Source organism: Symphodus melops, assembly GCF_947650265.1.
Source record: "Symphodus melops genome assembly, chromosome: 18".
NCBI lineage: Eukaryota > Metazoa > Chordata > Actinopteri > Labriformes > Labridae > Symphodus > Symphodus melops.
Genome location: NC_136708.1, coordinates 13,835,002 through 13,862,995, shown reverse-complemented (window position 1 = coordinate 13,862,995; position 27,994 = coordinate 13,835,002). Strand labels below are relative to the sequence as shown.

Here is a 27,994-nt window from a genome sequence, read left to right as displayed (position 1 = left end):
AAAAAAAATAAAAAGAGAAAAGGGTAAGAGGTCAATGATAAGAAGAATCGTGATGATTTTATTCGAATGTCTTTGATAAAAACAAAGGGACACAGCACAGCATGCATACATCCCATACAGAGGTCACAAATAAAACTGGTCACATAGATGTTTTCTCTAGAACATGGCCTTGTTTTTAACTTGTTCATTTGGTCACAACCGTCACAAAACGCACTATAGGAACAAGAGTTCATAAAGCATATTCCAATGACAGTTTTACAATTCAAAAGCCTTCATTCAATTAAATGGAGTGTTTCAGTTTGATTTAACAACTATTTCTCTCTGACAGACAACCAATCACACACTTTCATTCACAAGGAACCCTAGGACATGGCACAATGGACCCCCGTGAGGTGGGAAAAAAAAAAAAAAAAAAAAAAAAAAAAGTTATAACAGTTATTAAGACAATAGACCCAACATAAACAATAAATTGGTCAAATAAAAGTGCAATTTTAGAAGAGTATCTTAACACTGAGGAATTCATAAACTATACAATAGAAATAAAATCTTAATTTTATAACAAACATAATTACAATAATAATGACTGTTTTTGATGATGAAACTTCAGAGGCAGAAATCTTAAAACATGGTTAAATCAGAATTCTATTAAAGTAACGTTTTTTTATATTAAATTTTGAACAATAAAGATTTACAGCATGTACACACTCGTTTACCCTCTTTTCTGTGCTTCTACCGGCCAGCTTGAAACGAGAGAAAAGACCCCTGGAATGAACTTAAAAAAATGTCTCCCACTGAATTCATGACACATATGTACAGTAGAACCAGAACTACAAAAGGCATTCAAAGAAACAAAATCCATTTTGGCACCAGGCACAGAATTGAATTTACATTAAAAGTAATAACCCACCCACATAAAATGATCGTACTCCTTAACATGTTGTCCATACAGTGTAGGAGAACAGTATGTATGTTTACACATTTGCCATAAAAGTTAACAATGTAACATCTGACATTTGGCATAATTGTTGCAGGAAGAAGATGAGAGGGGCCGGAGAGTGGTGGAGATTTACCCCATCAGACCTGACAGCAGGACCTACAGTGCATTTTCTGTCAAAAGACAATCTGTTGTTCATCCTGAGTGCTAGAAGTAAACAGGAACTGGACAAAACTAGATTAGGGATGGGCTTATTTTTACCACTTACACCTCATCACTTCAGCGTTTGACTTTCAAGTCTGTCTTATTTTGCTCTTTTGTGAAATACATTATACAGCAATTTGCCATATTCTCACGACGGTCATTTACCTGGGAAGCTCAAATGCTGTCATTATGTTAATCGTCTGTATTCCAGTTCGCAACTTGTATAAATACTAGTAACCTGACTTTATCATGTCTTGATCAAAGAAGCAACCAAACAGACAGTGAAACACCAAGGTAAGATGTGAAATCTGGCTCTATTACAAATTAAAAACTACAATTTTGATAACCCAGCCACTGTCACTGGCATTCAAGCCCTTTCTATCTAGGATACAATAAATAAACTTAGATTATATTAGCTGGCTAGTTGTTTATTCCAGGCTTATATAATGTTAGATCTGAATGTAAGCATTTGCTAAAGTAATGTGTAAAAATTACCCATCAGTAAAATTAGCTTTTAGTGACTTCCTGACAGCTGTCCAGAAGGTGGCCAGATGCTAACTTTAGCTGTTGAATGACTGTTGTTTTATCTTCAATGTGACCAACTTTCCCTCCTCATTTTCAATGTTTATTGGTTTCCAGAAGCCGAAAATAATTTAATCAATTATTGAAAACAACTGCTAAAAAAACACATTTATAGGAGTTATAAAAACCAGGCTTCCCACCCCTGTGCTAAATGTTGGAGGAAAATGTCCGCCTTGTGAATATGGTCATGAGTCACATCTGCAGCTCTAGTTAACCGTTTAACCCGAGGTGTTCTGAATGTTCAGACCAATACAAACATTGCTCCCCTGTTATCTGGCAGCTGCTTTTCTGACCGGTCATGATCTATCAAAGCACGCCAACTTTTCCTGAGACTGCGTAAGGTATCCCAACCTTTGCTAACTCTGGGGTGGGGTGGACTGACTTCATCATCGCACTGAACCAATCCATGTGAAAACTAGACTAAGAGGTGAATATTTCTGTCATTGGACATCTTAGCTCTAGGTGTGAACAGACGCGCACAAGGAGGGGCTAAACTAAACTTCACTGATGGCGCGTTCAGATGGTCTGAAGTTGACAGAGTTAGACGATGACATGTAGAATGATTGGGTTTTTCTATTTCGATTGAGACGGGCACGCTTGGTGGCAACGCACAGGCTCCGCTTGCTGGAAGAGATAATTTCTGTGATGAATTTTTTGCAGTCTACGCAAATCTCCATGGTCACCCAGTCTTCTGTAAGCTCCTTGGGCAGGTCAGGCTCGTCTTGCGAGCGGCCATCTTTGCTGCTACCACTGCTGTGCTTAGACAACCTGAGGAGGCAAAAATAATGAGAAGTTATTTAATAAAGCATAAAATATTTCACAGTTTTACTCGGTAGATAAAAACTGAAGGAGTTCTGCAGCGACATACTTATAAACACTTCTGCGTAGACTGTGTCGGCTGTGTCCAGCCCCAAACAGATTCTTTTCTGCATCAGCAGGAGCAGTTGCTCCACTTCCTTCTCCTTTAGCCACAGCACTTGGGCCCAAAGAATAGATGGGCAGGGTGGAGTAGGGCTTAGATGGCAGCCGCATCTAAGGTTAAAAGGTCAACAAAGTAGTTTCAGAAAATGCCATTTGTGTTTCGCCTGGTAAGTGTCTGTGTGTTAAATGTAATTAAACAGCCCCTTACCTTTTTAGAGCACTGGGAACACACAGGTCTGCAGAAGAAGGAAGAGTAAACGTTAACTACAATTGACTTAATGGATGCTTTAAGAGATCTCATGACATGGCTTTTACAATTCGATCACTTGTTTGTGCTCTCTCATGGACTGTTTTAAACAAAATGGATCAAAATATAACTACAGAACAGGAGATGTCTTTTCATTCCCTGACACCTACAGAACCCACAACACAACAAGAATACACACATATGGTTAAGAGGGTTATCCTAGTAGCCACAAGCCAAAAAAAACAAACCAAGCACAGTCTGACATTTTCACTTCCGACTCAACAGCCATATTTTTTTTCGTCTCCAAATGTCTAATAATGAACTCTGATGAAAAGCAACTGAAGTGACATCATATGAGGCATTTAAACAAATAACAGGCAGCTGGAGAAAAATAAACAGTTTCCACATATACTGTATTTTTTGTTTGCAGTAACTTGTAAACTGACTGATGTATAACATCGGTTGATTTTTCCCTTTGAGGGTTGGTAGTTTTCATTATAGTGATTCAATGTACGTACCTTTTGCAGAACTGGCAGGTGTAGGACCAGGTGAAGAGAGAAAACTTCTTGGTCCGACATGAAAAGCAAAGCTGGAGAAGGACAAATATGGAGAGGTTAAGAAAGGACAAAAATGCATCCTAATAATAATTCATGAATAAAAAGGTGGTGTGTACCTTTCCTTTCTTGAGGGCTGTGTAGATGTCTTTGTACTGCTGAAACTTCTCCAGCTCAGCCTTTACTAGCACCTGTCTGATGTGCATCACCTCCTCCACCGTCAGAGCCAGACACTCCACCGGATAACAGAACTCCTCCTGGAGGAAGAAAACAAGAATTAGAATTAACTAGCCTTGAATCAAGCCAGTTGAGAAAATGGATTACCCCATCAAAAAAATAAAAAATAAAGAGTGCAACAGCATGAAGTGACACCAAGGGTGGTGATGAGACTGACAACATGTGAAGAATGGTTAAAAGGCACGACCCCTGCAGTCTAAATAAAAGACTCCACACCACTTTACCAAAAGAGCGGGCATGCAATGAGCCGGTGAATGTGAGCACATCAGTTCTCTATGATGCTTTCATGGCATGAAAATGAACTAGAATCCAGAGCATGCTTGTGACGTAACACATCCCTCATGTTGGCTGTCTGAAGCGTCTGGCTCTATTTCATTATTCCATTTGCTTGATGGCTGACCACAGGTCCAAATTACAAACTAACCAAAAAACAGGTAGAACTTATTACTGCATTTCTAAATTTAGAAATCAGTCTGCTCCACATGAAATGTAACATGTCAAATGTACTTTAGAACATTTTCACATCACTAATGCCATCCTCAAGTGACAATCTGAGGAGATGCGTTTAATAGCTTGGAGCATATTTCACCACTTTAACATTTTCATTAAGCTTTAGTGTCGATCTTAAGAGCTTGATACACCCAAATTGAAATTCCACATATGTGAGAATGTGTAAACCATCATTCACTGTCATTAACTAAGATGAGAAAATAGTGGACTCTGCTGTTATTGTTTTCAGATCACTTTGTCTTTTTGAACTGCCCGGACCTATTTTTATTAAAGTATGCTGAGAGAGAGAGGCTACCTAACCAGTACACGAGCGTTACTCTGAATGGACAGTACTTTGTGGCTAAGATGGATGGGTTTGAAGACATGCAGTGACAGTAACATACCGAGCCCTGCGCACTGCTGGCACCTTCCACCTGACCGGCACACAGAGGAGGAAACAGGACATTCAAACTGAAGCAGCTTCTCACAAGCACTCAGAAGCTGCCGTTTAAAGTTTACATTACAGAGGCAGCCGAGTTGTCTGGAGATTTACTAAGAAGAATTTACTCGGTCATTTCTTCACATTCCTGTTACTTCATAACAGGAAGTCCCATGACAGTAAAATCATCTGACAGCCTCCTCAGAGTTCATCGAGGAGCGAGTTTATATCTCCATTACAGACACAGACGATCAAAGCTGGTGTCTACTCAAAACCCGACGTTTCTCTTCCGTTACAACATAGAAACAAACGCTGTCATGGAGCTTATTTATGAAGTGGGATTATGGCAATAGAAGGTTACCTCAGCTTTGGGATCCGATTTCAGCTGCAGCAGTATATGGAGTAGGAAAAAACATTAAGTCTGTGGCATGAAACAGCTGACCACAGTAAACACTTTAATGAGACATAATGTGTATGCAAGAAAGGGGGGGGGGGGGGGGGGGGGGCTGAAACAAAGATATTACTGTTTTACATCTACTAGAGAGGCTCAACTACTTTTGAGTCTATGTAAAAGCAAAGCCTGTGCTTGTACAAAAATAAAGGTGGCTTAGAGGAAATACTGCGACAGTGTAGTAAGTTGTGAGAATGAACCTCTTCCCTCTAAATCCCCTTCACACAGCAGCCTATCCTGTGGTTTCAATTACTTGCATCAACCTTACCCGAATCATACGACCGGCTGTGTTACTCAGCGAACCAGTGACCTCATTGATAACAAATGTCTAGTCACAGGACCAGAGTAAATATAACTGATAAATAATTGTTTTTCCACAGTTGTTGGCAGACTTAACCAGAGGTCATCTAAATTTGTGGACGTTCACGTGTTCATTTTTTTTAATTTTGCAAAACTCTACAATGCACGTTTGCTTGAAGAGATCTGTCAACAGTTACATGTTAATCAATCCGATATTATATTTAAGGGAATTACTTCAAACTATAACCAAAAACATTATGCGCATCTATTTTCAGATTATGTAGAAACATCTGGTTGATCTGTGCTGGAAAGATTAAAACAAACAAAACAGGCGTCATACAAATATCCTGGATAGTTTACATACCAGAGACTTGGAGCTCTGTCTGGATGGAGGCACAAAGGGCCGGACACTAGTCGGGGCCTCCTTCTCGATAGAGTGTCGTCTCTGAGGAGATCTGCGCTTGTCTGGCTGCGGGGTGGCAGAGATGGGCAGGAACTTTGGAGGAACTGGAGACATGTTACAAAAAAAAAAAAGAACATGCGTCAATTAAACACTGAATATGTTGATAGTGGTCAAAAATCTAAATGGTACGCGTTACAACAAGTTCCAGGTGAGCTCCTACCTTTCTTTCCTACGACAGATTCCGGCGATGTGTCGTCCAGTAAAGACGTGGACATGCTCGAGCTGCTCCGTGTGGGTTCGTCCTGTCAGTCAAAACACACACAGGGAGTCACAGAAAGCTGATTGCTTCACATTACTTTGACAAAATCATTTTTGGCAGTTGTGATGTTCATGCTTGAAGTTGAGTTTTTTGGTTATTCCCAAAACTTCAGTGGCTTGTCTCTCGAATTGTTTAAACATTAACCGGTTTAATTTAACCGGTTTAATCCAAGTTTATATATTGGATTACTGAGACGACATCTTACATCAGATTCTGAGCTGTCCAGCTCGGCCAGTGTGGGCGCTCTGAGCAGCCTCTTCCTCTGACTCAGCGGCTGCACTCCGCCTTGATTGGGTCCCGTGGTGCCGCTAGCCAGTGACTGGGTGCTGATGGCCAACTTCCTGGGTGCGTCGGGAGTGTCTGTGGGTGGATAAATAAAATTTTGGTTACACACAATGGTGTATTCAAAGTAAACCGTAAATTCCCATGCGCTGTCTCCTTATCTATCTTAGCAGCTGGCCATCGTGTCTCCGGTGTAAACTATGGGTGTCTTTGTATTGTTAGAGTATGATGTCAAAGAGGCTGTTTACGCAGACCACATGGTGACGAAGATAAGCCTCAAACATATACTTACATGACATATTCTCCGTTTGAATGTGTTTTATTTCAAGCCCCCCCCCCCAAAAAAATGAAAAAACAAGAAGTAGTGGCTGGCTTAGTGCCCGTGAAACATGGCTCTTTGAGAGCTTTACCTGGTGTGCGGAACAAGTCCTGAGGAGTGCTGATGCTTTTCCCTGCACCTGTGAAGGATTTAAAAAAGGAACAAAAACCTTAAGAGGAGCCCCCAAAAACTTTTAACTTTCCATCCCTAATACCAGACAGGTACCACAGGGGGAACATGTGAGCAACAAACATCTAGCTGAGCGGGTGGGAACTGCGGGGATGCTGTTGAGAGTGGAAGTTGAAAAGCATGGAGTGAAAAGGAAGTGAAGGGAGGGACGATGAGTGCAGCCACAGTGCAAAAGGTAAGTCCGGCGCATCCATCTGCATTATCCTGATTTTCCTGCAGAGCCTCATTCAGCCTGACATCTGCCATTCAGCTCTTTGCCTGAGGTAGGACTGCTGACTGCTGAAGTGTTATGTAACTTTTCATATTCTACAGAGAGAACGGATTAGGGTGACCAGCAGGATCGACTGGCTGCAGGGTGCAGAGTGCTGATTTGTAATCTCACCCTGCTGGCTCTGACTCAATGGCTATCCCGCTCCTCACCTAGACCAGAGATAACCTCCCTGTGAGCGGCCAATTCATGGCGCGACTGCTTCTATCATTGATAAATTACACACATCCTGCTATGAAGATGTGTGTTTTGAATCTACATCCTGTCCAAAAGCTTAACAAAAAAAAAAAGAAAGAAGAAGAAACAGGAGCCGAGATCGGGTTGCACTGTGCTGACCCATTCTTTTCCTGGGCTGTAGTAGGCGTGTGCACTGGCTATGTGACAGCAGCCAGTAGGTGACAGGAGAGTGTCATTCACATCTGCACAACACAAGTATGAAATAAAGAAAAGAAGGGTGTGTTTGTTTGTGCCTGAAGAACGAACTCGCCCTGAAATAGCCTGGAATGAAACACGAGGAGGAACACATGAGAAACACAAAAGGTGACGTGCAACTTTACCTGATGAGTCGAAACTGCAAGACATGCTAAGAGGTCGCATGACTGACAGAATCGCCCATGTTTGGGGGCAAAGAAAAAGAAATGGAAGAGAGGCTGTGTGAATTATAAAGTTAAGGAACCACCAAATTGAATACAAAATTCAATATGATACTAAAAACACACTTTTTCAAAGCATGTTCACAGAACGTGTTGAGACTACGTGAGATTTATGGTACGCACCGACTAAATTTGCTATTTGAATGTGATTAAGAGCTGGAAGCCTCGACGAGTACCTTTGTTTTGATGACTTCAATACCAGACGACAACAAAACACTGATAGTTTTGTGCAAAAATAACTGGACTACAGATCAAGCTTGCAGGATACTTTCAGTATGACTGAATTAATTACACAAAAGTAAAACTAAGCTGCCAATAAACAACAGTTACAGCTTCAATGTTACTTTTGATGGATTTTGGATTTTAACTCGGACTACTGAAGTTGCTCCGAGTTTCACAGTCGGATTTCAGACTTCAGGGGTTCCTGGTGACGTATCAGAACAGTAACTCAGGATTTTCAAATGTGTTGCTCTGTTTAGGCCTAAAGCCTTAAACAGAGCTAAACATATTGAGTATTATAACAGCAAGCCAAAAGGATTACTGTATCTATCCTTCCGTTTGTATCTTTTACTTAAGTACATACTCCAGTAAAGTAAAAATAAATAGAAGAATACCGATGTAAATCACATTCAGAGTAAGAAATGCAACGTTTCTGTCAAACAGCAGCTAAAGGCTCTGGGCTGCAGTGGAAGTGATCCTTGTTTAAACACTGTGACACTTCTGATGAAGTGAACGGATCAATGAGAGACGGAGCCTGTTAGAGTAACCATGACGGATGAAGTTACAAATGATTCAGCCATAGTTAATGGTTTTTGTCCTGAGAGGACGGGTTAGTCTCATGCAGTCAGTTCACAGCCATGCTTTAAGCAAATTGGAACAAGAATGTAGTTTTGATAGTTTCAGTGGAAAGAAATACCAGCAAGAAGTTTTGACTTTGTGCAAATGAACATTCAACATTGTACGTTCATGGGTGCAACCTGCTCACCTAAGCGCGTCCTGCGGATCATGTCTGGTGAGACGGGCCGGAGCTTCCTCTCAGCTTTGATGCCCTCCAGCAGTCGCTCGTGGAGACTCGGTGGACGTGCCGGGTGGGGTTTTAATTTGCGGGCAGCGACCTGTCATGACAACCGCACGTGAGCCCGCTACACTGCCATCACCATGGAAACACAATGTTTTCCCACCCTCTGTAATGCGTTTATCTTAATGCATTTCTTTGAACTGTTGTGTTCATAATCACATGTTGGTGACTCAATGTGAATCTGTGACTTAGATGCGTGTCCCTTCATTCACACCCTGACATTTGCATTTCCTGTTATTGCCAATGTACTAGAATAAAAACAGACAGATTCAATAAGATTTGCCGGATTATACTTTTTCTTTTACTGGCATACAAAAATTAAAGTAGAAATCTGGAGCAGCAAGAAGAGATGGCATGTTGTGTATTACTCACAGGGTTGAGGGGTGGTCGAGACCTGATGAATTCTAGTATGACCTCATGTGCGCTCTTCTTTAACCTCGGCGGGATGTCTCCATTCACCTGAAAATACAATTTAATGTAATGTCTAGATTTTTAATTCAAAACGGCACAGAAAAGATGGGAGCTGATGGGAAGCTACATTTAAAGATCAAACATTATATTCCTTCTTAACAAGTTTAAATGAATGTCAGAGCTCCCCAAAATATGTCTGTAACGTTTCTCATCATGCCGATAAACCTCTATTTTAGCCCCGCTAAAGGCCGGGCTGTTTCTGTGTCTGTAGCTTTAAATTCAAGTGAGCTATGTTTTCGATCCTCTCGAAGGAGTTTGGTGTCTTGGTCTTTTTTCTTTGTTCAGATGAGAAGGCAGAAAAAACAGCTGTGGGAGGGGTTACTGCCCTTTGTGACGTCATAGAGGGTAACTCTCCAAACGGCCTGTTTGAGCACATATTTTCTGCAAAGTGAAGCAGGCAAAAGACGGATGCTGATGCTTTCTCATCATTTGATGGTTTTTAGACAGACCAGGGACACATTAGTTAAAACTAGTGAAGTATATTTTGCATGATATGTGACCTTTAAGGTCTGGCCTATAGCAAACAGTCAGAATAAGTTCATTCGCTTTCACACACACCATGACTTTTCTCAGCTTGTAGCGTTTGGAGCGGATGTCATCCATCAGCATCTCATACGGTGTGAGCTGGTATTCAATGGGTAAAGGGTTGTACTGGCGCTCCTGAACCTTCTTCAGCTTCACGCCGTCACGTAGATCTCGCATCACCTGCACCCAGAACCGTGCCTGGTGGAGGCATGAAAACAAACAAAATCAAAAGGAATGATGCGATTAGTTATAATCTGAACACACTGGCACGCTTAAGTTACGTAAACAATCACCCAAACACCACATGGTCACAGAGTTCAACCTTAAGGTGCTTGGTGTAGTAAGTACAAAATCGTCTTACCCAGTCTGCGTTTTGAAGCTCGTCAAGGTCTCTATCAGGTTCCTGCCGAGTGCCACCCTCCATTTTCCGAAGGTTCTGAACAAAGAAGAAACATTAAAGACGATAAAAATGTTTCTTGAGGCGTGATATTTAGCAGCTGTATTAACAGTACGGTGAGAGAGAGTGATGAATACTTCATTGATCCTGACAGAAAATTGAGGCATCCAGTAGCCACTTATAAGACAAATGACATTGAACCCCTGTTCTTGTAGTCAACATCAATATGTGGAACTCCTTTCATAAAGCTTATAAAAAATACTATGAACGTGATCTGAAAAATTTTATTCATCTGTCATTTATTTATCATAACATTAAGCTTGACATACCTATCTACGAGTTTGAGGACTAACACTTATCAAGGTCTTGTTCAAATGACGGTTTATTTGAATTAGCACTACAAACTGCTTTTCTACATCTGTGTTTGTTGCTTAAACACACTTCTGCAGCTATTCAACCTTTATAACCTTCTCTTCACTGCAATCCCTATCCCTCCTCCTTTCCCACCTAGCACTTCTTTGCTTTTTTTTCCTTTAACCATGACACCAATTAACACCTTTCATGTCAAGTGACAGATTCAGATTTATTTCTAGACTGGCAGAGCAGACGGTACGGAATCCTACGAGAAGAAGCCGATAAGACACAGACATGAAGAAAGAGGAAATCATCGAACTAAAAGAAAGACGTGTGACTGCCTTCATAATATGAACGCTGAGGTGTTACTGTGTATGGTCACTCATTAGCAGTTATCCTAAGAGTGCTGGACGAAGTACAAAGTGGCTCCCCTCTCCTCTGTAAGCTACTTAAATGGCTGTAGTAAGATTACACTTGATTCTACAACCAGATATTATATAAGACAGCTGAGATGATTCATACAAACAGTCGCAGTCACGGCCGGCACCGTATTGTACGCTGACAAGTCATGTGGTAACATCTCTTCACAACCTCAATTCAATCAGGGAGCAACAAACATGAACTCGTTTGTGAACATGCTGTTCATTTGAAGTCCATTAGGAATTCCTGAGTAGGGTGGGGTGATCATTTTCTCACCACCTTTATACTGGATTCTGTATCAACTGGTAGAAAAGTGTTGTACTGCGTCTATCAGCCGCTGGACACTGTGGCCAAAAAGAGGAAATATAGACTAAGTGGGCTCGTTTTAGGCATGCTTCAGGTTCAGGCTATTTTTGTTATATGGACGCAAGTTGAACAGTAAGAGATTAAAACGTTTTTTACAATCAATACAATTAATTGTAACTCCACATTTCACCCCGTCAGAGTTCAACTGGTCACTGTACATTATCGTTAGTGTGTATTTTCATGCATTCATTCATTTTGGATTTGAAACAGTATATTCACAGAATCATCCCCCCTCCCCCGTGTAGCTATAATACGTGTGAGAGACTCATTGCAGCAGACGTAAATCTGGAGAGAAGCCAAGTGTATGTTGTGAGTTGAAAAGAAAATATGATTTGCAGAGGCTGATAGTTTCAATTAAAGGTAATGTCTTCTGTCAAGGCTTTTAGAAGGATACCAGAATAGAAAAAGGTATTTGCAGTCTGTACCTGCTAAAAGAATGTAAGCAACACTGTTACCATGAAACTTGTGTCAGCCATTCATGCTCTGTTGCTGTTCTGTCTGACCTCGGGCGAACGCATTTTTACATAATCCACGATCTGTCTCGTGAATTCAACGTTGAACAATTCCGTAAGAAACACCCACGCCTGACATCGTGGCTGTCCAATCAAATCTGTGAATTGCTTTATGATGTTCGGGCGCAAAAATCGAAAGTACAACAAGCATATCAAAACGCCGTGGTCAGGGATTTTATTCAGCCGAGCGCTTAGATTGTGAGCCGATGTGCAGAGGCTACAGCCCTCGTGGCTGCCCAGGGTTCGAGTCCAACACTCGACATCTGCACAATTTTCCCCCACTCTATTCGCCCACAGATGTCACAGTCTGACTCTCTCTGCAGTCCCATCTATAAAATAATGGAATATAGCATTTTTCACCTACAGACAAAACTGTCCTGTTCTTCAACCACACTACAAATTGATTTGTAATATCTGGGTCTGCTCACACTGATTCAATTTTCAATGATTCAGTATTTAATTAGTGACTTAAATGAATAAATAAAAGCACACCCTGATTAACAGCTGGTTAAAAAGTCTAAAACACGCTGCCACGCATAAGAGAACCCCTCATCACTCATATCCGATTACTCGAGCACCAGCGTTCCACTCAGAGTTATAAATCTGCCAATAAGCTAATGAAGTGAGATGAAAACAGGATGCCAGATCACGTCCACATGCCGGGTTAAGTCACGAGTTTGGTGAAAGCAATGTTGTGTTCTCAGTCGCTCTGACAAGGAGGTCAGGCGCGGACACGCAAACAAACTTCAGGACCACGTCGTGGATTGTGAAATGACTATCGTTGTGTTTCTGGACACCGCCGAAATGTTTTCACATCCCAGCTTGTCGGCTTAACAGATCTTACAACCAATTAAACCCTCACAGTTCGTCTCATCAAAGCAGAGTGGTAAACCCCAGGAACGGGAGTGTGCTACTTTCTTTCACCTTTCTCACTTTCAGTTTCCGACAGTTTTGGAGGGAATGTAAATGAGTCCGATGTTTGGAGTTTGATTCTGGGCCTTCTGAGGAAGTGGATGAGCAGATGGTTGTTGTTTGTGCTTCAGACTGACTGTGACCTGCCTTCACTAGATTCTTCATTAGCTCACAGACGTCCCATGCTGAAGCTTCTTACCTCTTTAGCGCTCTTGATCTTCTCCAGAAAGGTGCGCAGCTCTCTTGTCTCTGTATAGAGAGCTCGACACACAGCCTGGTAATGGTTGGGGGCGTCTGAAGGGCTCGGGAGGTGTGAAGAACATAACTGTGTAGGAGAAAACAAAAGAGGAATGGGTTATATATATGACGTAAATGTGTATGCTAATAGAGCAGACTTTACATAAATTTATTTATAACATTGTTGTCAATATGTCTCGTTAGTCGTTATGTATGATAAATCAGGATATGATGACATCTTAAAGCAACAGAAGTGGGCAAACAGTCTTTAAGCGAGTCCTCCTTCAAAGATCTCTTCTGAAGAAAAGTGAGTCATGTTGAAATGTCAGATCTCCTCCCCAGATTTCTACATCAGGATTATAAATACACATCCCTTGTTAGCCAGGTACATTGATGCTGTTCATTTTACAGCTTAGTTTCAAGCTTACTCAACCCAGATAAGAAATCTACAGCTCAGGCACAGCAATGCTTTATGCTAAATGCTAACTTCCTTGCTACAGTACAGTCTACTGCTGGGTAAGTGTACAGCTCATCATGTTCCCCTGCTTGGAATATGAGCGTGTTAGCGCTAGCATGCTAATGTTTACTGCAGACTTAAGTACACCTGAAGCTGGTGTGGTTGTCATTATTTGGTCAAAGCCGGTGGTTTTGTGAGTATGATTCCACCGTGTGAACCAGATGATTCTGTCAGTGCAACACACCCTGACCGGCTTCAGCACCACACCATTTAAGGCTCTGACCTATTAGATTAGAAAAAAAAAATACTTTTTTTTTTTTTTCATCACAGTCAAATGAGCTCACACAAAAGGAGAAAACCAGACTGATGACATATTTTTGTTGTTTTCAGCTGAGGTGTGGATCACCACAAAAATGTCTGACTCAGCAGAATGTGCTTCCTCATTCACTGAAGGTGAGATGACACCTGGGCAGTGAATCTTTACTATCATGATTCAAAATCAGAATTGTCTGTTTTTTTCCCCATTGCTTTAGATTCAATGTATAAAAAAAACCCACAGCTTAACTTAGAAGTGAGAATATACAGAAATATTTGGGGTTAAAGATTTGCTGTTTAATTGATGGCCTCTTTTGTGGGAAACCTTTTGATAATTGAATGAACGCTAATCATCACGCTAATCGTCAACAACAAATGGAGACACTCCTTAGCTCGCTCTATTTCGCTAAAGCGTGACAAAACAGAGTCAGGACACTCGCTGTCTAACTATTCCGGTCTGATTTGGGTGCTTCGCTGGCAAGGTCTGTCCTGCGCTGACCTACCGTCAGCTTTACGTGTCACTGAACCCTCACCAATCCCACTTCTGTTTGTGTGATGGACAACCAGAGAACAAGGAAAGGAAAGAAGGTCAGGCAGGAATGAGCAGTTATCTAATCTGGCCGTGTCATAACAGCATTTTTACACTCGAGACGAGAGTGATTGTTGGGAGGAATGAGGAGCTGAAGCCAGACGCATGCGGCATTAAAAAAAGACATTTGTGATCTTCACCGGGTTCATTACACGGGAGGAGGTAGGCTGGGAAAGTTCCTAAGCCCGTTTGTCAAATACCATCATGTTTCCACAGCTCTAATGACAAACTTCATATTCAGAGAGTATTTGGGAAATGTGCAGTGTGACACCGCCCATCAGGGCTGGAGAGTGAGAATGATTTGTTGATGCAGCGCCTGTTAACAGACCTGACTTAAAGATCTCTAAAAATACAGTAAAGGGAGATTGTGCAATTATTGGAATTTCATCGTTGTGGACGTTCGCAGTAAATAAGAAAAATGATCCCATGTAAACAAGCTTTCTCTCAACATGTTTACATCTGACATACTGACTAACATCCATGCTTTACACCATGTTTTTACAGTTTTATTAGCCATAAACTCCCCTGAGATTAATTGTTGCCAGTTTAGTATACGTGTACGTTCATAATATGGAACCTGCAGTTTTTGATTATTTATCATAATTCATATGTTGATAGCAATATTGAACAATCCATACTTCACTTCTATTAGTAGGCCGACATGGTATTGAACACAAACGGGCCCGTGGAGGAAATGTTCAGAGCTTAGAGAGAATTGTTGACTGTATTCCACATTTGAATGTGAAAATTCTTCGGTTTTGTTTTCAAACGACCTACCATGATGAGGTCTCGATAGCTGCGGATGCTTGTGATTGAACCGGTGCCTGTAGCGCAGACCAGCTCCTCTTTGTCCTCTCCTTCCTCCTCCTCACACTCGTCCTCCTCCTCCTCCTCGGTGGCTTCGTAGCCCTCGTCGGGACACGAGTCGCTCTCTGACTCCTGGATGTTGGTCATCATGTCGATGAGGCGCTCCAGCGGGGGGCTGAGTTCGCGCTCCTCGTTTTCTTTGAGGCCGTAGTCTAGTGCTTTATAGATCATGATACCCAGCGAGTCGATTATCTGCAGGACAACAGAAAGAGGGGTTAACATGGAAAAAAGGGCAGCTTTTTGTTTTGTGTGCCAACATCATGTTCTCTCTCGCTAACAGGCAACAGCTTTGTTGTCTGTCCTTGCTGCCCTCAAAATAAATGGCACATCCTAATAGAAGTGATCCAGTTTTCCAGCACCTCTGGGTGAGTTAGATAAACAACTACGTGGACTACAAACTCGGCAGACAAGATGACTGTTCCTACACACAAAACCTGAAGGGAAATTAGGCCACAGTGTTCCTCCACACAGCGCGAGGAGCTTTCGTCCCAGCACAGCTTTCCCTCCAGAATATTGAACGTTTACTTTCAGTGCAGGGTGTCCTGTTGGCTTAATCTCGCCACATATCTCAGATGTATCAACCGCAAAACAGTCCAATGAGCTTATTATACACGGGACAAGGCGACCAGGAAAACTCTTTAAAAACAGAGGAAAGAAAAACGCGTTTCATCCGAGCTCGGAGAGGCAGGAAAGATGTTCAAGTTTTTTTTTCTAATGACTGTTCATCATGTTGAAGACAATCGGTCTATTTCTATGTATGTTCCTACGTCAGGCTGTGTGTTTGCATTAAGGGTGTTTTAGAAAGAAATGTGAGTTGAATGTTTTACATGTTTCTATAATTCCGAAGATGAGATTTGTTTGAGTTCGAAGCTGCCGTGTCTGCACTGTTTACAAAGGATTTAATGCAGAGATCCCTGAGAGTGATGGCTGACTGCTGTATATTTGTTTCTGCTGCCAACATTTAACGGTGCGCTTCAATGTTTTTACAGCAATCTCTACCAAACAGTAAACAGAATGCAATCTTTTTATTACTGATCAAAATGAAATTGGCAGGCTTTTTTTTTCCCCTCTCTCTTTCCAATTCAAGAAGAACTTCTATAATAATTTATTTGGGCATTTTTCTTTCTGCCATTTAAAACCACATTGCTTCACAGCATGTCTGTGGTAACAACAACAAACACATTAAAGCTATAAAAGAAACAAGCCCATTAAATATAAGCTCACTGTACTGCATGTTCTTTCACAGAAAGGAATGCGGGATTGTGTTTAGAAAGGGAGGTGTCCGACTAAAACTGCACGTTGATGAGGGTGTGAGTGCTGTTGCTGGGCATGGCTGCCAAAGCTGGGTGAGGTGCCAGGGAGAAGCACCTGGCTGAGGTGAGGTTTACACAGAGCGCTCACTGACTTCAGCAGCCGAGGCGAAAAATCATTACATCTCTGACATAATATCAAGAGTTAATGTTCAGCACTCGTGTTTGGTTAAACTTTCTGATAGGTTGTTTTTACAATTTGTCTTTTTTGACATGTGTCACTGCCTGGTCCAAAAAGTAAAACAAGTCTTTCGAAAACGTGTCAAAAGAGGCTGCACTCCTGAAAGATCACGTTTGTTGATACACTGTTATGAGTCATCCAACATCTCTGTGTGCGGCTGATAATCCTGTACCAGGACGAACATAAATACTCTATTCCTTAGTGTCTTATTACGTAACCTTATAATCCCTCTGCAGGACAACATGCGCTGTAGTGGGCGGTGACGCTACGGCCTGCTGGAGCGACAAACAGCACAAGGGGTTTCATTGATAGCGACGGAGCTTTACATTGGAGCACAGTGCATCTACAACCGTGCATGGACAATGTTAATGTATCCATGTCAAATTCAAACACTTGGATTAAAATAGATTTAAGAGTAAGTACATTTTATTTATATAGCACCTTTCACAGTGAATTATTTCTATACTGGTGAGGCATGTGCAGATTTCCCATCAATTCCCCTCTGCAGCACATACAGGTTTGAAATCATTGACTGGAGTTTTGAGCAGCGACGGGCTCACTACATCACTGATTAAAGCACTGAGATAATCTGGTCCACTTGACCGAGGTTCGGGTTTACTGGTGCGGGAATAACAGCAGCTTTGACTTACTTGCCAATTATTTGAGTCCTGCAAAAGACCAAAATATAACTGAGCTACTTTATGTGTAATGACATTGAGTTCTTTGGATCAATAATGCCTCCCTTTGAGTCGATGTTAAATACAATAAACAGTTCATCTCAAAGATCAATACTTGGTACTAAGGCGATTGACGCAAAAGGAAGAAGGAAAAAGAAAGCTTGGTTTTTCCGTTATACAAAATTGGACTATCCTCTGCAGTCTTGTGACTCAGAGGATTGAGGAAAAGATGGGCACAGCAGGAGGGGCAGGGGGAACAAGTATGATGATAAAAAGTTTGGAAAGACAGCCAGAAAATCCGCCGCTGGGTTTCAGGCATGGGCAGAAAATGTTTCGAGGCAAACCACAAATTGAAAACTAGGCTCCACCCGAGTTTCGATGGAAGCCTGCCATGGTGGATGAAGCACACATATGTTCCACCTCACTGCAGCCAACTGCAGGTAACACAGGAAACGTTTTTCCGATGGTTCTTAGTGAATGCAGCGGGAGGAGTCGTCTGGAGGTCAAAGAAAAATAAAGCATCACCGACACAGGATTACATCTTACAGCCTGTGTGCCAGCTTCTTATTTCAGTTGTTCCCAATGAGGAGAGAGCGTTGGCAGCAGCAGGCGGAAAAGGCTGAGTGCCCACTGCCTCTCTCTCTTTTTTTTTTTTTTTCTCCTTGTACCTTTTCTGTGCGACTTCTAGTTTAAATGTTTTCCACTTTTCAGAAGGGCGCCATTTACGTCACGGGCGCTCTTTACAACCAGCCAATGACATGGTGTCTTGTAGCTTCAGTCTACTGTTTGGAGGCATGATGGAGAGGCGTCATTATTATCCAGCTATTAAGATCATTATGAGAGCAAGCATGCTCACAGTAAAGAAAACGTACAGATAAAGAGTCATGGAGCAGAGTGGCTCATACAGCGGCTGGTAGCGAGAGGCCAAGTGGATCCAGGTCCTTACTGTTCACTTGATACCAGAACCAACGTGGAATATTAATCCTAAAAAAGAGTTTTCTCGATCCTCTACAAGGACGGAGTCACATTTTCTCAAGCCCCAAAACAAATTACGAATCCTGAAATCTTGTATGAAATCAGTGCTCATGACAAGAAAAGCTTCAGGCTTCGGTTTTCCAAGAATGATCCGTTTAATGATGAAAAACCTCCTTGTTCTATTGGAACCACCGTCACAGGCCTCCTGAGTAGAAGAGATGAAAACCAAATTCTTCGGAGTTCAGAGTATCTTTGATGAGAGCAGCGTCCCTGCAGAAGACACGTGTCTTACCTCTTTAACCAGCGGAGGCTTCCAATGAGCATACAAATGTAAAAAAAATTATATCCAGTACATGACTAAGAAACTATATAAAAAGGATTATAGCACAACAATTGGGAAATGCTAAAAAGTGAGCTTCTCACAGTTAGATTAAGTGAAACAGTAAAGAATGCCTTCTCATACTCATACTGTTACTCCCTGTTGTGTTTGTAGATTCTCACATTTAAATTCCTCAGTTTTAATAGAAGTAAGAGTTACCAGTCTAACGCTGAATTCACGTAGGAGAAATACTTAAAGAGGGCAGGAAAATGTAGGAGAGACAGAAATCATCCGGCTCAATGGAGGAGAAAAAGAGGAGCAACCAGTGAGTCAAAGATTACGCAGACGGGCAAAGAATGAGCCGTTTGTGTTTAAGGGAACGTGATAACAGCCTCACAAACACATGAGATGGGAAAGGGCCGACTTGTCCGTGTAACTACTGCCGACTTTCTGGAATCTGTGGTTCTGCTGATTTATAACTGATCTATAACAAGGCTGACATTCTCTCATTATCACTGGAGATTAAGAATTAAAGTTAAAGCAGGAGAAGCTGTACTATACTGATCATAAAGCCACTTTGATAAAAAATATATATATTTCTCGCATCGATTTGAAATATAATGCATGAAAAAGATCCAGCTGCAGCATTTGAAAGCTGATGTATTCTTGCAGACTTCTGCAAATCTCTGGCCTGACATGACGACACTGTTGCCACTGCAGCCCGAAAAGCAGACAGCCGAGCAGCCCGAAGCATTCTCTGCTGCAGTAAGAGCAGAGCCATCACAACACAGACAGTTGCGTAACCACCAGAGCCCAAAATCTGCCTCCTCTCGTCTGCAGCATCACTATCACAGTTCATCGTGGGACAGAGTCTGATGATGCACGCTTCATCTGTGAGGGTCAGCCGGAAACTGCTGAGGAAGGAGAAAGTGTCGCTGCGGATCAGATGGCTGATCACTGATATTGTCAAACTGTCAGGGCGACATTCGAATCGTAGCTGAAAATAGCTCAATTCTAGCAAACAAACAACAAGCTTTAGATTTAACTCAAAACAATTGCAGTCCTCCAAACAATGGGATTACATGATATAATGAAGAATCTGGTTTTCAGAGGATAAAAAGGCCTTAGAAACACAGAAGTCAATTTGTCAAGGCTAAAATCATTCCACCAAAAAGGAACGACAATTTTACAACAACTCTAAATTTATCCTCCTGATGTACTGAATGTTGTCCCAGTTACCAAAATGATGACCCTAAACGCAAGCCAAATATCTCCAGGAAAATCTTGACAAAAAAAAAAGACCTCCTTAAATTTGACACACTGACGTGAAAACTCAATCCATATCTCAGGATTGACTAAAGAGAAGAACAAATTAAAATAGAATTCCCTGACTCAAATAACTGGGTAAAATGGACTCTGTGGTCCTGTGTGAGATGTCAGTTTCCTCTGTAAGCACATGTGCACAACCCTGGAGGCTGTAATACGAGCAGCACCGGTGCCTGGAGCTGTCTGTCACAAAAATCGATTGATGGATCGGGATAAAAGCAGAATGTGGCGATGGGGTCAGTGGTACATGGATATTTGGCTCAGAATGGGGCCAGCCATCAACGCAAGAGGTCTGAACTTAAAGCCATGCAAGCAAACAAACAGACGACTGAGCTAAAAGGGCTACACTACATAAGATCTACACAGCTGACGAGAGTGAAAAACTGCCAGAGCTCATTGCCTGCAGTCACTGCTATAAAGCACGGGGCTCACATGCAGATACATGCAGCCCCTGTTCAAGCAGCTGCAGTGTGGAAGCCACTACTGTAAACAGTTTACAAGCAAACAAACGCAAGACTTGAGCAGCATCAGGGCCAATCACATCTTATCCGGAACCATCTGGAAAGAGGACGTCATGTGAAGACAAAGATCCAATTTAAACCTTTGGCTTAACATTTAATAAAAGACAGGTAGGTAAATGAGTTGGTCAATTTTACTCTCAAGATGAGTTATGACACATTGATGGCTATCAGCTAATGCCTGAAATGCACTTTATTTAGAGCTCCATTTCAAAACCCAACATCGTGCATGACGCTAGTGGCTAACTTACATTTTGGTCCAAAGTCAGGCTGATGGCACCTGAGCAGACCTGGCAAAGTGAAGAACCTGTAATAGGATACTACTACTTCTAATCCAACCTTAATCTTTCACTTAGAACAAACTGGGTTAAGCTAGTCTTGAAGCCTGCAACAGAAGGCGCAACTCTCACACACTAATTCCTAAATATTTAGTACCAGGACCGCAGAGCATGACAAAAGGAACTCATGACCGACCTGAATGAAAAATAACAGCATGCTACCTTGTGTGGCAGTGTTGACGATTATCTCGACACAGATAGTCTGGTTTAAGTGAGGGGAAAGTAGGTCAATGTAACACAAGCTAAGGAGGCACGCTAAGAGACACCTGTGGGCTAAAGCCGAGAGTGACACCGCTTTATCTGCGGATTTAGGAACACAGGAGTCAAAACACGAACCACAAGGTCCAAAATAAGGAACACGGGACTATGGAAAATGGATTTAATGCTCTCACATGAACTCGCGAGAGAATATTGAAAAAAAAAAAAAAAAAAAAAAAAGTTAAAGGTCCTGTTAACTGCCTTTCAGAAGATAAAATCTTATTTCGCACAGTCCAAACAAAAGCATCATCCACTGCTGCTACGCAAGCTTCCCTTTGTGAAGCTTGACTGACAAACAGCTAAATTCAAATCTGCCATTACCATTGTAAACATGTTTTTCAAAGACACAGATGTACATTTAGGCAGGTGTAGCATATACATTAGCATATACCATGTTAGCCTGATAACACTCAATTTACACTACACCAAACGTACATCTGAAGCATATGGAAGGTCATAAAAGAGATTTACTAAACTAAACATTACCAACAACCAAAAAATAAATAAAACAACACAAAGCAAATAGTTAAAAATAAATGGATGATAGCTTCCCTGCGGTCAGGCTGTACTGAGGCTGGAACAGCTTCACTTTAAGCTAAACGCTAACTTACTTCGCAACCCTCACATGTTCAAAAGTGCTTCCTGACATGCTAACATTTAGCAGGTTTAGCATTAGCCATGATTACAATTCAAGTTTAGCGTGTTAGCATGCTTTGTGCCCCTAGTTTCTACAAAACAACAAGTACAGCTCAGGCTGATGGAATGTCATTGCAACCATTTGCTAGTTCTGTGTAATTCAGAACAATCTTAAAGTTGACTTTAATGTGTGAATACACTTTCCATGCCATTCCTTCCAATAGATTTTGAAACAATTACTAAAATAACAGAACAAGAAGAGAACCCCATCCCATTCTTAAATGTGACCTCAAGTGTTGAATCAATGACGTTCACAGAGAAGGAAACATATTTTGAAAACATGTGTTCTCCGGGTCTAGTGACGTAGCAGATTTCAGAGATTGCCACCCTAAGCTTCTCAAATAACCACTGTGTAAGATGTTATGTATTTCAAAAGCACCAGCAGAGCATGCACACTTTTTTAAAGTAGTTTGAGCAGCCCCTAGTTGAAGCGTGGGATTTCATCACAGGATTTCATCCACATTCTGTCAGCTGAGGTGGAGGAATTTCCAACTAAGTCATGCATACGCACACACAGACTGTGAATGCCTGTGATCACATGGGCTGCAAAGCAAACATGAAAGACCATCAGACTTCTCAGAGTTGACAGAGAGCTCTATGTGTAATTACTGTATGTACACATGATGAGGCTTTGGGACAGACTTCTCCTCCCAGTATTCATCAGTGATCCGTGCTTGACCAAACATACACTGGCCACATGTCCTCTTCTCATGGCTCTGGTGGGGATGTTGGGTGTATAATAGTACAGGAAGTGATGTGTTTGTGACTAAAAAGAGAAGGAGAACACAGTACTCTCATTTAAGTGCCCTTCCTTCAGTATGAGAGTGCAGCACACACATTAAGTGCAGAATGAGGTAAAAGAGAGCCGTTTGTGCAGAGCTCACTCCCACTCACTCATGTTAAGAGCATCACGGGTCACGGCTCAATCTCCATACGGCTAACTGAAAGGATGATGCTTGTTGATTGGTCTGGAAAAAAAAAAAAAAACACAATATGGAAGCAACTTCTTGCAATACACAAGGGCTGAACGCCGCAATAATTGGTAAGAGGTGACTTAAGTTTTATGTGTCGGCAATAACAAGTACTGAAGGAACATTCCACAAGATTTGACGTTTTGATGGGGAAAAAAAAAAAAAAAGACCTCTACCAGTTCCTGTAGAAAAAAAACAAGCTATTATCACGATAAATACCATTGTTATTTCACCATTAATAAAACGACAATGAGATACTTTTTCTCAAGGCCACGGTCAGCAATTCTACAGCACATTGTGGCAGCGCAAGTCTACCTGTGGGTTGATTGCTCATGTAAGGGCGAACTCACACGAGGCAAACCATACCGCACTGAAGCACGCTTCACCTCAAAAGTCTAGTTCGCTTGACAAGTGCGAGTGCTCCGAGTCGGTGCTCTTCCTTGGCCCTGGCACATTTCAAAGAACTGTGCTCAGGCCCGGTCGATCCAGCGGGTTAATGGTGAGGTAATGAGTGAGCGCGCCTCAAAGCGTCAAGAGTGAGAAGCAACAGCTTCCGACAGAGTTACATCTGTGATACATGACAGTGAAAGACGGGAAACTAAATGTACAGGTGAATTTACAGAGCATTAAAAACGACTTACTGCATCCTGTGGGTAATTAAACTGGTTTGTGACTAACACTCGTTATACAACCGTACACAAAATGAAAAAGTATGAAAAGCTTAATATGAAACTCACCTCTAATGACGTGGGGGCTGATCCGTATTTGTCTGTAATGATAGAACACAGAAATAATTATCAACACAAAAACTGAAGTAAGTTTTTAAATTGTGCGAATTAGTAACAGACAATGAAACAAGACAAGCACGCCCTGTGAATGATTCATGTGCGTGTGCTGTTCACTTAGGGAAGACATATTTAAAGACAACGGAGAGAGGGATCACACCTCGCACAACGTTACACAACATCAAATATTAAACCGGAGAATGGAAAAGGAGCATGAGAAGTACAGTGGAGCAGTGCAGAGGACAGCTAAACTCGTCGCCCGCGACTGAATAAATGAGTATGTTTTCTCTGCAGTCACTTCATGTTGCCTGAGGCACATGGTGTCAAAAACCTGCCACTGTGGGAGAAGGCTGGATGTAACACAGTATGACAGTTCAAACAGCCATAGGAGAGAGACATCCAGTCATTGCCCCGCCCCCCCCCCCCCAACTAACCCATTCATCCCTGTATCTGAGGTTGTATCTGTACTAACACCTGCACTGAAAACATGCAACCAGCTGAGTTTGAGAATCTTATCTCTTGTTTTGAGACCATCTCACTTCATCTCAAATGCGGGCTTCGAAAAGTACACACAGTACATCTCTCTCCCTCAGTGAGAGTTCACTTTAACTTTCTGACAGCTTTATCATTCATATTACTGATGTTATCACAAGGTTGCTGCCTGCAGAATATCAGGGTTGAAAGTACAAACCGTGCGATAGATCGTCAGACTTTAACATCGGTCCAGAGGGTCGAATTAGCTCACCGCATATAAATGGGAACCTTTGGTCAATGCTGTCACCTCTCCAGCTTGATAGCTAACAGCTATTCAAATTCCATCAATAAAAGGAGAAATTAGATGGGACTAGTCAGATTATTTTGGCTGCGTCTAATGACAATTTTAATATAGAGCAAACACGTGTTGAAGAGCTCAGTCCTTTGCAGGTCACGACAGTTTACAGTCATCTACCAACGGTCGTCTGAGAAACACAGGGTCCTCTGTTTGTCCCGGCCTGGCCCAGGCTCCTTGTTTTTCTCCTTGGGTAAGTCACAGAGCGGACATATTTGGAGCAGTGTGCAGAGTCGCTCTGAACAACCTATTCACAGAAATGTCAACCTCTGTGTCAGTAGTAGCACTTTTAAAAAAAAGTGTTGTTTTGTTGATTCCACAACAGTCAAAATCAATCCTTAAGGGATGCTACAGCTTTATTCAATTCACATATGGCAGCCCAAAGGTCACATCTGAGCTGCACTGAAAATAAACTCGTCCCATGTAGATATAAAATTAATTCTACATCCATGTTAAAATGTTAGGCTTATATATGGTTGCTTTCTTCTATTAACAATTTTAAGGAGTATTTTACATGATTATAGTTTCTGATTTCTCACCTTCTGCTTAGCTGTGACGCTGTGCTACATTTACTGCAAACTGCACTGTAAGCTATAGGTGAGAAAATGTAAATCACCCCAAGCAAAAAAAAAATAATAATAATAACATAAAGGACATATCTTAAAACAAGAAGTCTGTTTTAGGCCCAGATCAGCTACATAATAGATCATATATCTGCTAGGCTCTAATTGTTTCCCTCATCAGCTGTTTGCATTGTGCTCCTCTTAAAATACTGCACGCACCAAACTCCTCTATACTGCACTGTTGGGATGAATCACTGAAGATCTTGTGGTAAACAAGTGTCTCATGTTGAAGCAGCATCTTTTCTTCAAGCATCACACAGCGAATGGGAACATGCTCTTCCCCACGCTGCATGTAAACAGATACGGCTGCAGGAGGAAAAGGCAGCATGCATCAATTCGGCCTCTTTGCTGCCATCCTGCAGAGGAGTTGGGATTCTGATTGCGTCACAAAAGCGAACACTTTGTCGTTTGCTCCGATCGCTTTGCGAGCTATTTCAAAGATTTAACTGTGTTCACCAAATCTTGCAATCTTGTCAATGACCCATGCATGCGTTGTGTGAGCATCAATTTGCTGCTGCTTGGTTAGCCGTCTCTTAAGACCAGCTGCAGAGTTCCCAAGCTTAATAATAAGCCTCAGGTCTCTGTCATCGCCAGGCCGAGTGAGAAGATTCAGGACAGAGCCAGGCTGTCCCCAAAATACCTCATCCAGTAGCCAGAGAAGAAGCAAAGGACTCTCCCACCCCCTAATCTCCAAACTCATCTGTACCCAGACTTCTAAAGTCTCTGCATCCAATCACCACATTTTGTTCTATATCTGCTGCTGCCAAGACTCACAGCGAGCCCCACTGGCTGAATCTATCTATTTTGAGAGTGTAATTTCCCACACACAGCAAACACAGATGCTTGATTAAATGCTGTGATGAAGACGGACAGAGAGGGATCAGGCGGTGGGGGAAATGAGACGAGAGAAAAAAAAAAAAAAAACATGTTGGCTAATAAGTTCCCGAGAGAGGGAGAGTACCTAACCTTGATGCCCGAGGCCGTGTCGACAGCCACACCTCCTCCTCTCACCCAGCTACATCTCTCACATATTAATGGAATGCAGTTTAAAAGGCTTTGAGACACTTTGTACATCTTTAACACACCTGGACAGGCGCACAGGAATGAGGAAGCATTCTGGACCAGAAACGTGTTTGCAAATCTACATTGTTGTTGTACTTCTCAGCACATAGTTGAGTTTATTTGTTTAGCACACATTCCAAAAAAATGAAAATGGTGCAAGGAGGGAACAAAGCCCGACAAGAGTTCCACCCCTTTCAATCATGACAAAGAATTTATATTTACAAGGCTAAAAAATAAACCATGTTGATTCCTCATCTTAGACTAACATTAGTAGCTTCTCAGAGAGTTGAATGCTCTCAGGTAGCATCCAAATTATAAATCTAATCTACTGTGTATAAGGCCATTTTGGTCACCTTTTATTGCACACGTTAGTGATAGATTGATGACTATGCTCATAAGATTAACTGTATGGTCAATAAACTGTCAGAATGCAGTGGAAAAAACAATTATGATATCTTCACAGCACTTAATCTGTTTTTGAAAAAAATAAATCAAAAAACCCTGATGATATTCAACTTATTGAGAGGACTGGAAATCTGTGATTATGAAAAGCAAAGACGTTGGGAAAGGGTCATCAGAACTGCCATCTAATCATTTGCCAATCGTTTGAGTCCTGAGGTAAATATAGCTCAGGAACATTCTTACAGTTAAGCATGCGAGCCGCCTTTCCACATACTTTCACCCCACTATATTACCCGTGTTTGCACATACATTCATCTGTGCCTTTCACCTTATTGTGACAACACTAATCGTTCGGGCTGAGTCATCGGAGAGGTTTTGCACGGTATGGTCTTGACGTTGACTTGAATGCTTTGCTCTGGACTGGACCCAAAGGTGCGCTGCAGCTTGACTGCATCACATGGTTCATTGTTTACTGTAGGTATCCGACTGCTGTATGACAATGATTTAAAAACAAATAAAAAAAATATGCAGCCATTCTGCAACAGCCAACACTGTCATTTGAATTAACCAATAATGTGCGTCATTTTTTATTGTTTTTACAAAGCCTGGCTGGTTGTGGGCCTATTTTCTCATAAACCTCCCTTATACTGATTCCAATCAGCTATCCGATGATATGTGATGTATTATTTTTTTTTAAAAAGCCACGGAGGTCTGTAAACAGATTCACCACATGGCTGGATGAAGACAACATAACAATATGGCCTCTTTGTAAGGATGCTCCATCGGTTGGCCTGCGAGTGATGTGAATGGACAGAATTCATGGCTGCCACTCGTTTAGCTGCGCAGTTACTTAAAAATGATCCCAGTTTGTGACTGAGACACCTGCCCCTGTTCTCAGTTTGTTTACCTGTGCCGTCTTCAAAGTGCAGTTTAACAGTCCCGTCTCTCCAGATCCTTACATCCCCGGGTCCCTCGATCCTCCTCGGATAGACTGAAACCGAGGCGCCGGCGGCGGACCTGGAGCCTTTCCTCCGTTGCGTTTGCGCTAAAGTCCGACAACACTGATAACACACTGCCCACGCTTGCTCCTCGTTTATCGGCTGGCTGTACAGATTCAGGATTTCTTCCAAAGACAGGTCGACGGCTCCGTCGCTGCAGTCCATGTTCACTTCTCCGGCGTTCATTTCGGAGGCGAAATCCCGGAGAATGGTCGGAGAAGTGAGCATCCCGTCGTCGGTCCCCGGTCGCTTGGCCATACCTTCTTCACACCATTATACCGAAATAACGACGAGCAGAATGAAAAGGGTCCCGCTCGGGTTGACAGAGACAGATGTGAACCTCTTAATCAGCTGTTAAATCTCCAGTGTGAACGTGAACGAGGAGCACTGAAGACTGAGGGAGAAAGGCAGGAGGCTTCCGCGTGGTCTAAATGC

The 27,994-nt window shown here is 42.0% G+C and overlaps 1 protein-coding gene across 4 annotated transcripts; it reads right to left on the bottom strand.

The window, feature by feature from the left end:
* Positions 1-38: 38 nt before the first annotated feature.
* Positions 39-27,994, bottom strand: spire1a (spire-type actin nucleation factor 1a). Of its 4 annotated transcripts, XM_079368237.1 has the most exons (20): positions 27,469-27,994; positions 23,598-23,629; positions 15,202-15,483; positions 13,026-13,151; positions 10,227-10,301; positions 9,899-10,063; positions 9,242-9,328; positions 8,777-8,906; positions 7,696-7,737; positions 6,773-6,820; positions 6,286-6,440; positions 5,982-6,063; positions 5,723-5,865; positions 4,969-4,992; positions 4,573-4,602; positions 3,562-3,699; positions 3,407-3,477; positions 2,850-2,877; positions 2,589-2,752; positions 39-2,488 (listed from the first exon to the last, which is right to left on the bottom strand). In XM_079368237.1, the coding sequence occupies exons 1-20, from the start codon at positions 27,815-27,817 to the stop codon at positions 2,215-2,217; spliced, it is 2,445 nt and encodes an 814-aa protein (XP_079224363.1). In that variant the 5' UTR covers positions 27,818-27,994; the 3' UTR covers positions 39-2,214. The 4 variants fall into 4 exon arrangements, with proteins under 4 accessions (XP_079224363.1, XP_079224364.1, XP_079224365.1 ...); XM_079368238.1 differs by lacking the exon at positions 4,969-4,992; XM_079368239.1 differs by lacking the exons at positions 4,969-4,992; positions 7,696-7,737.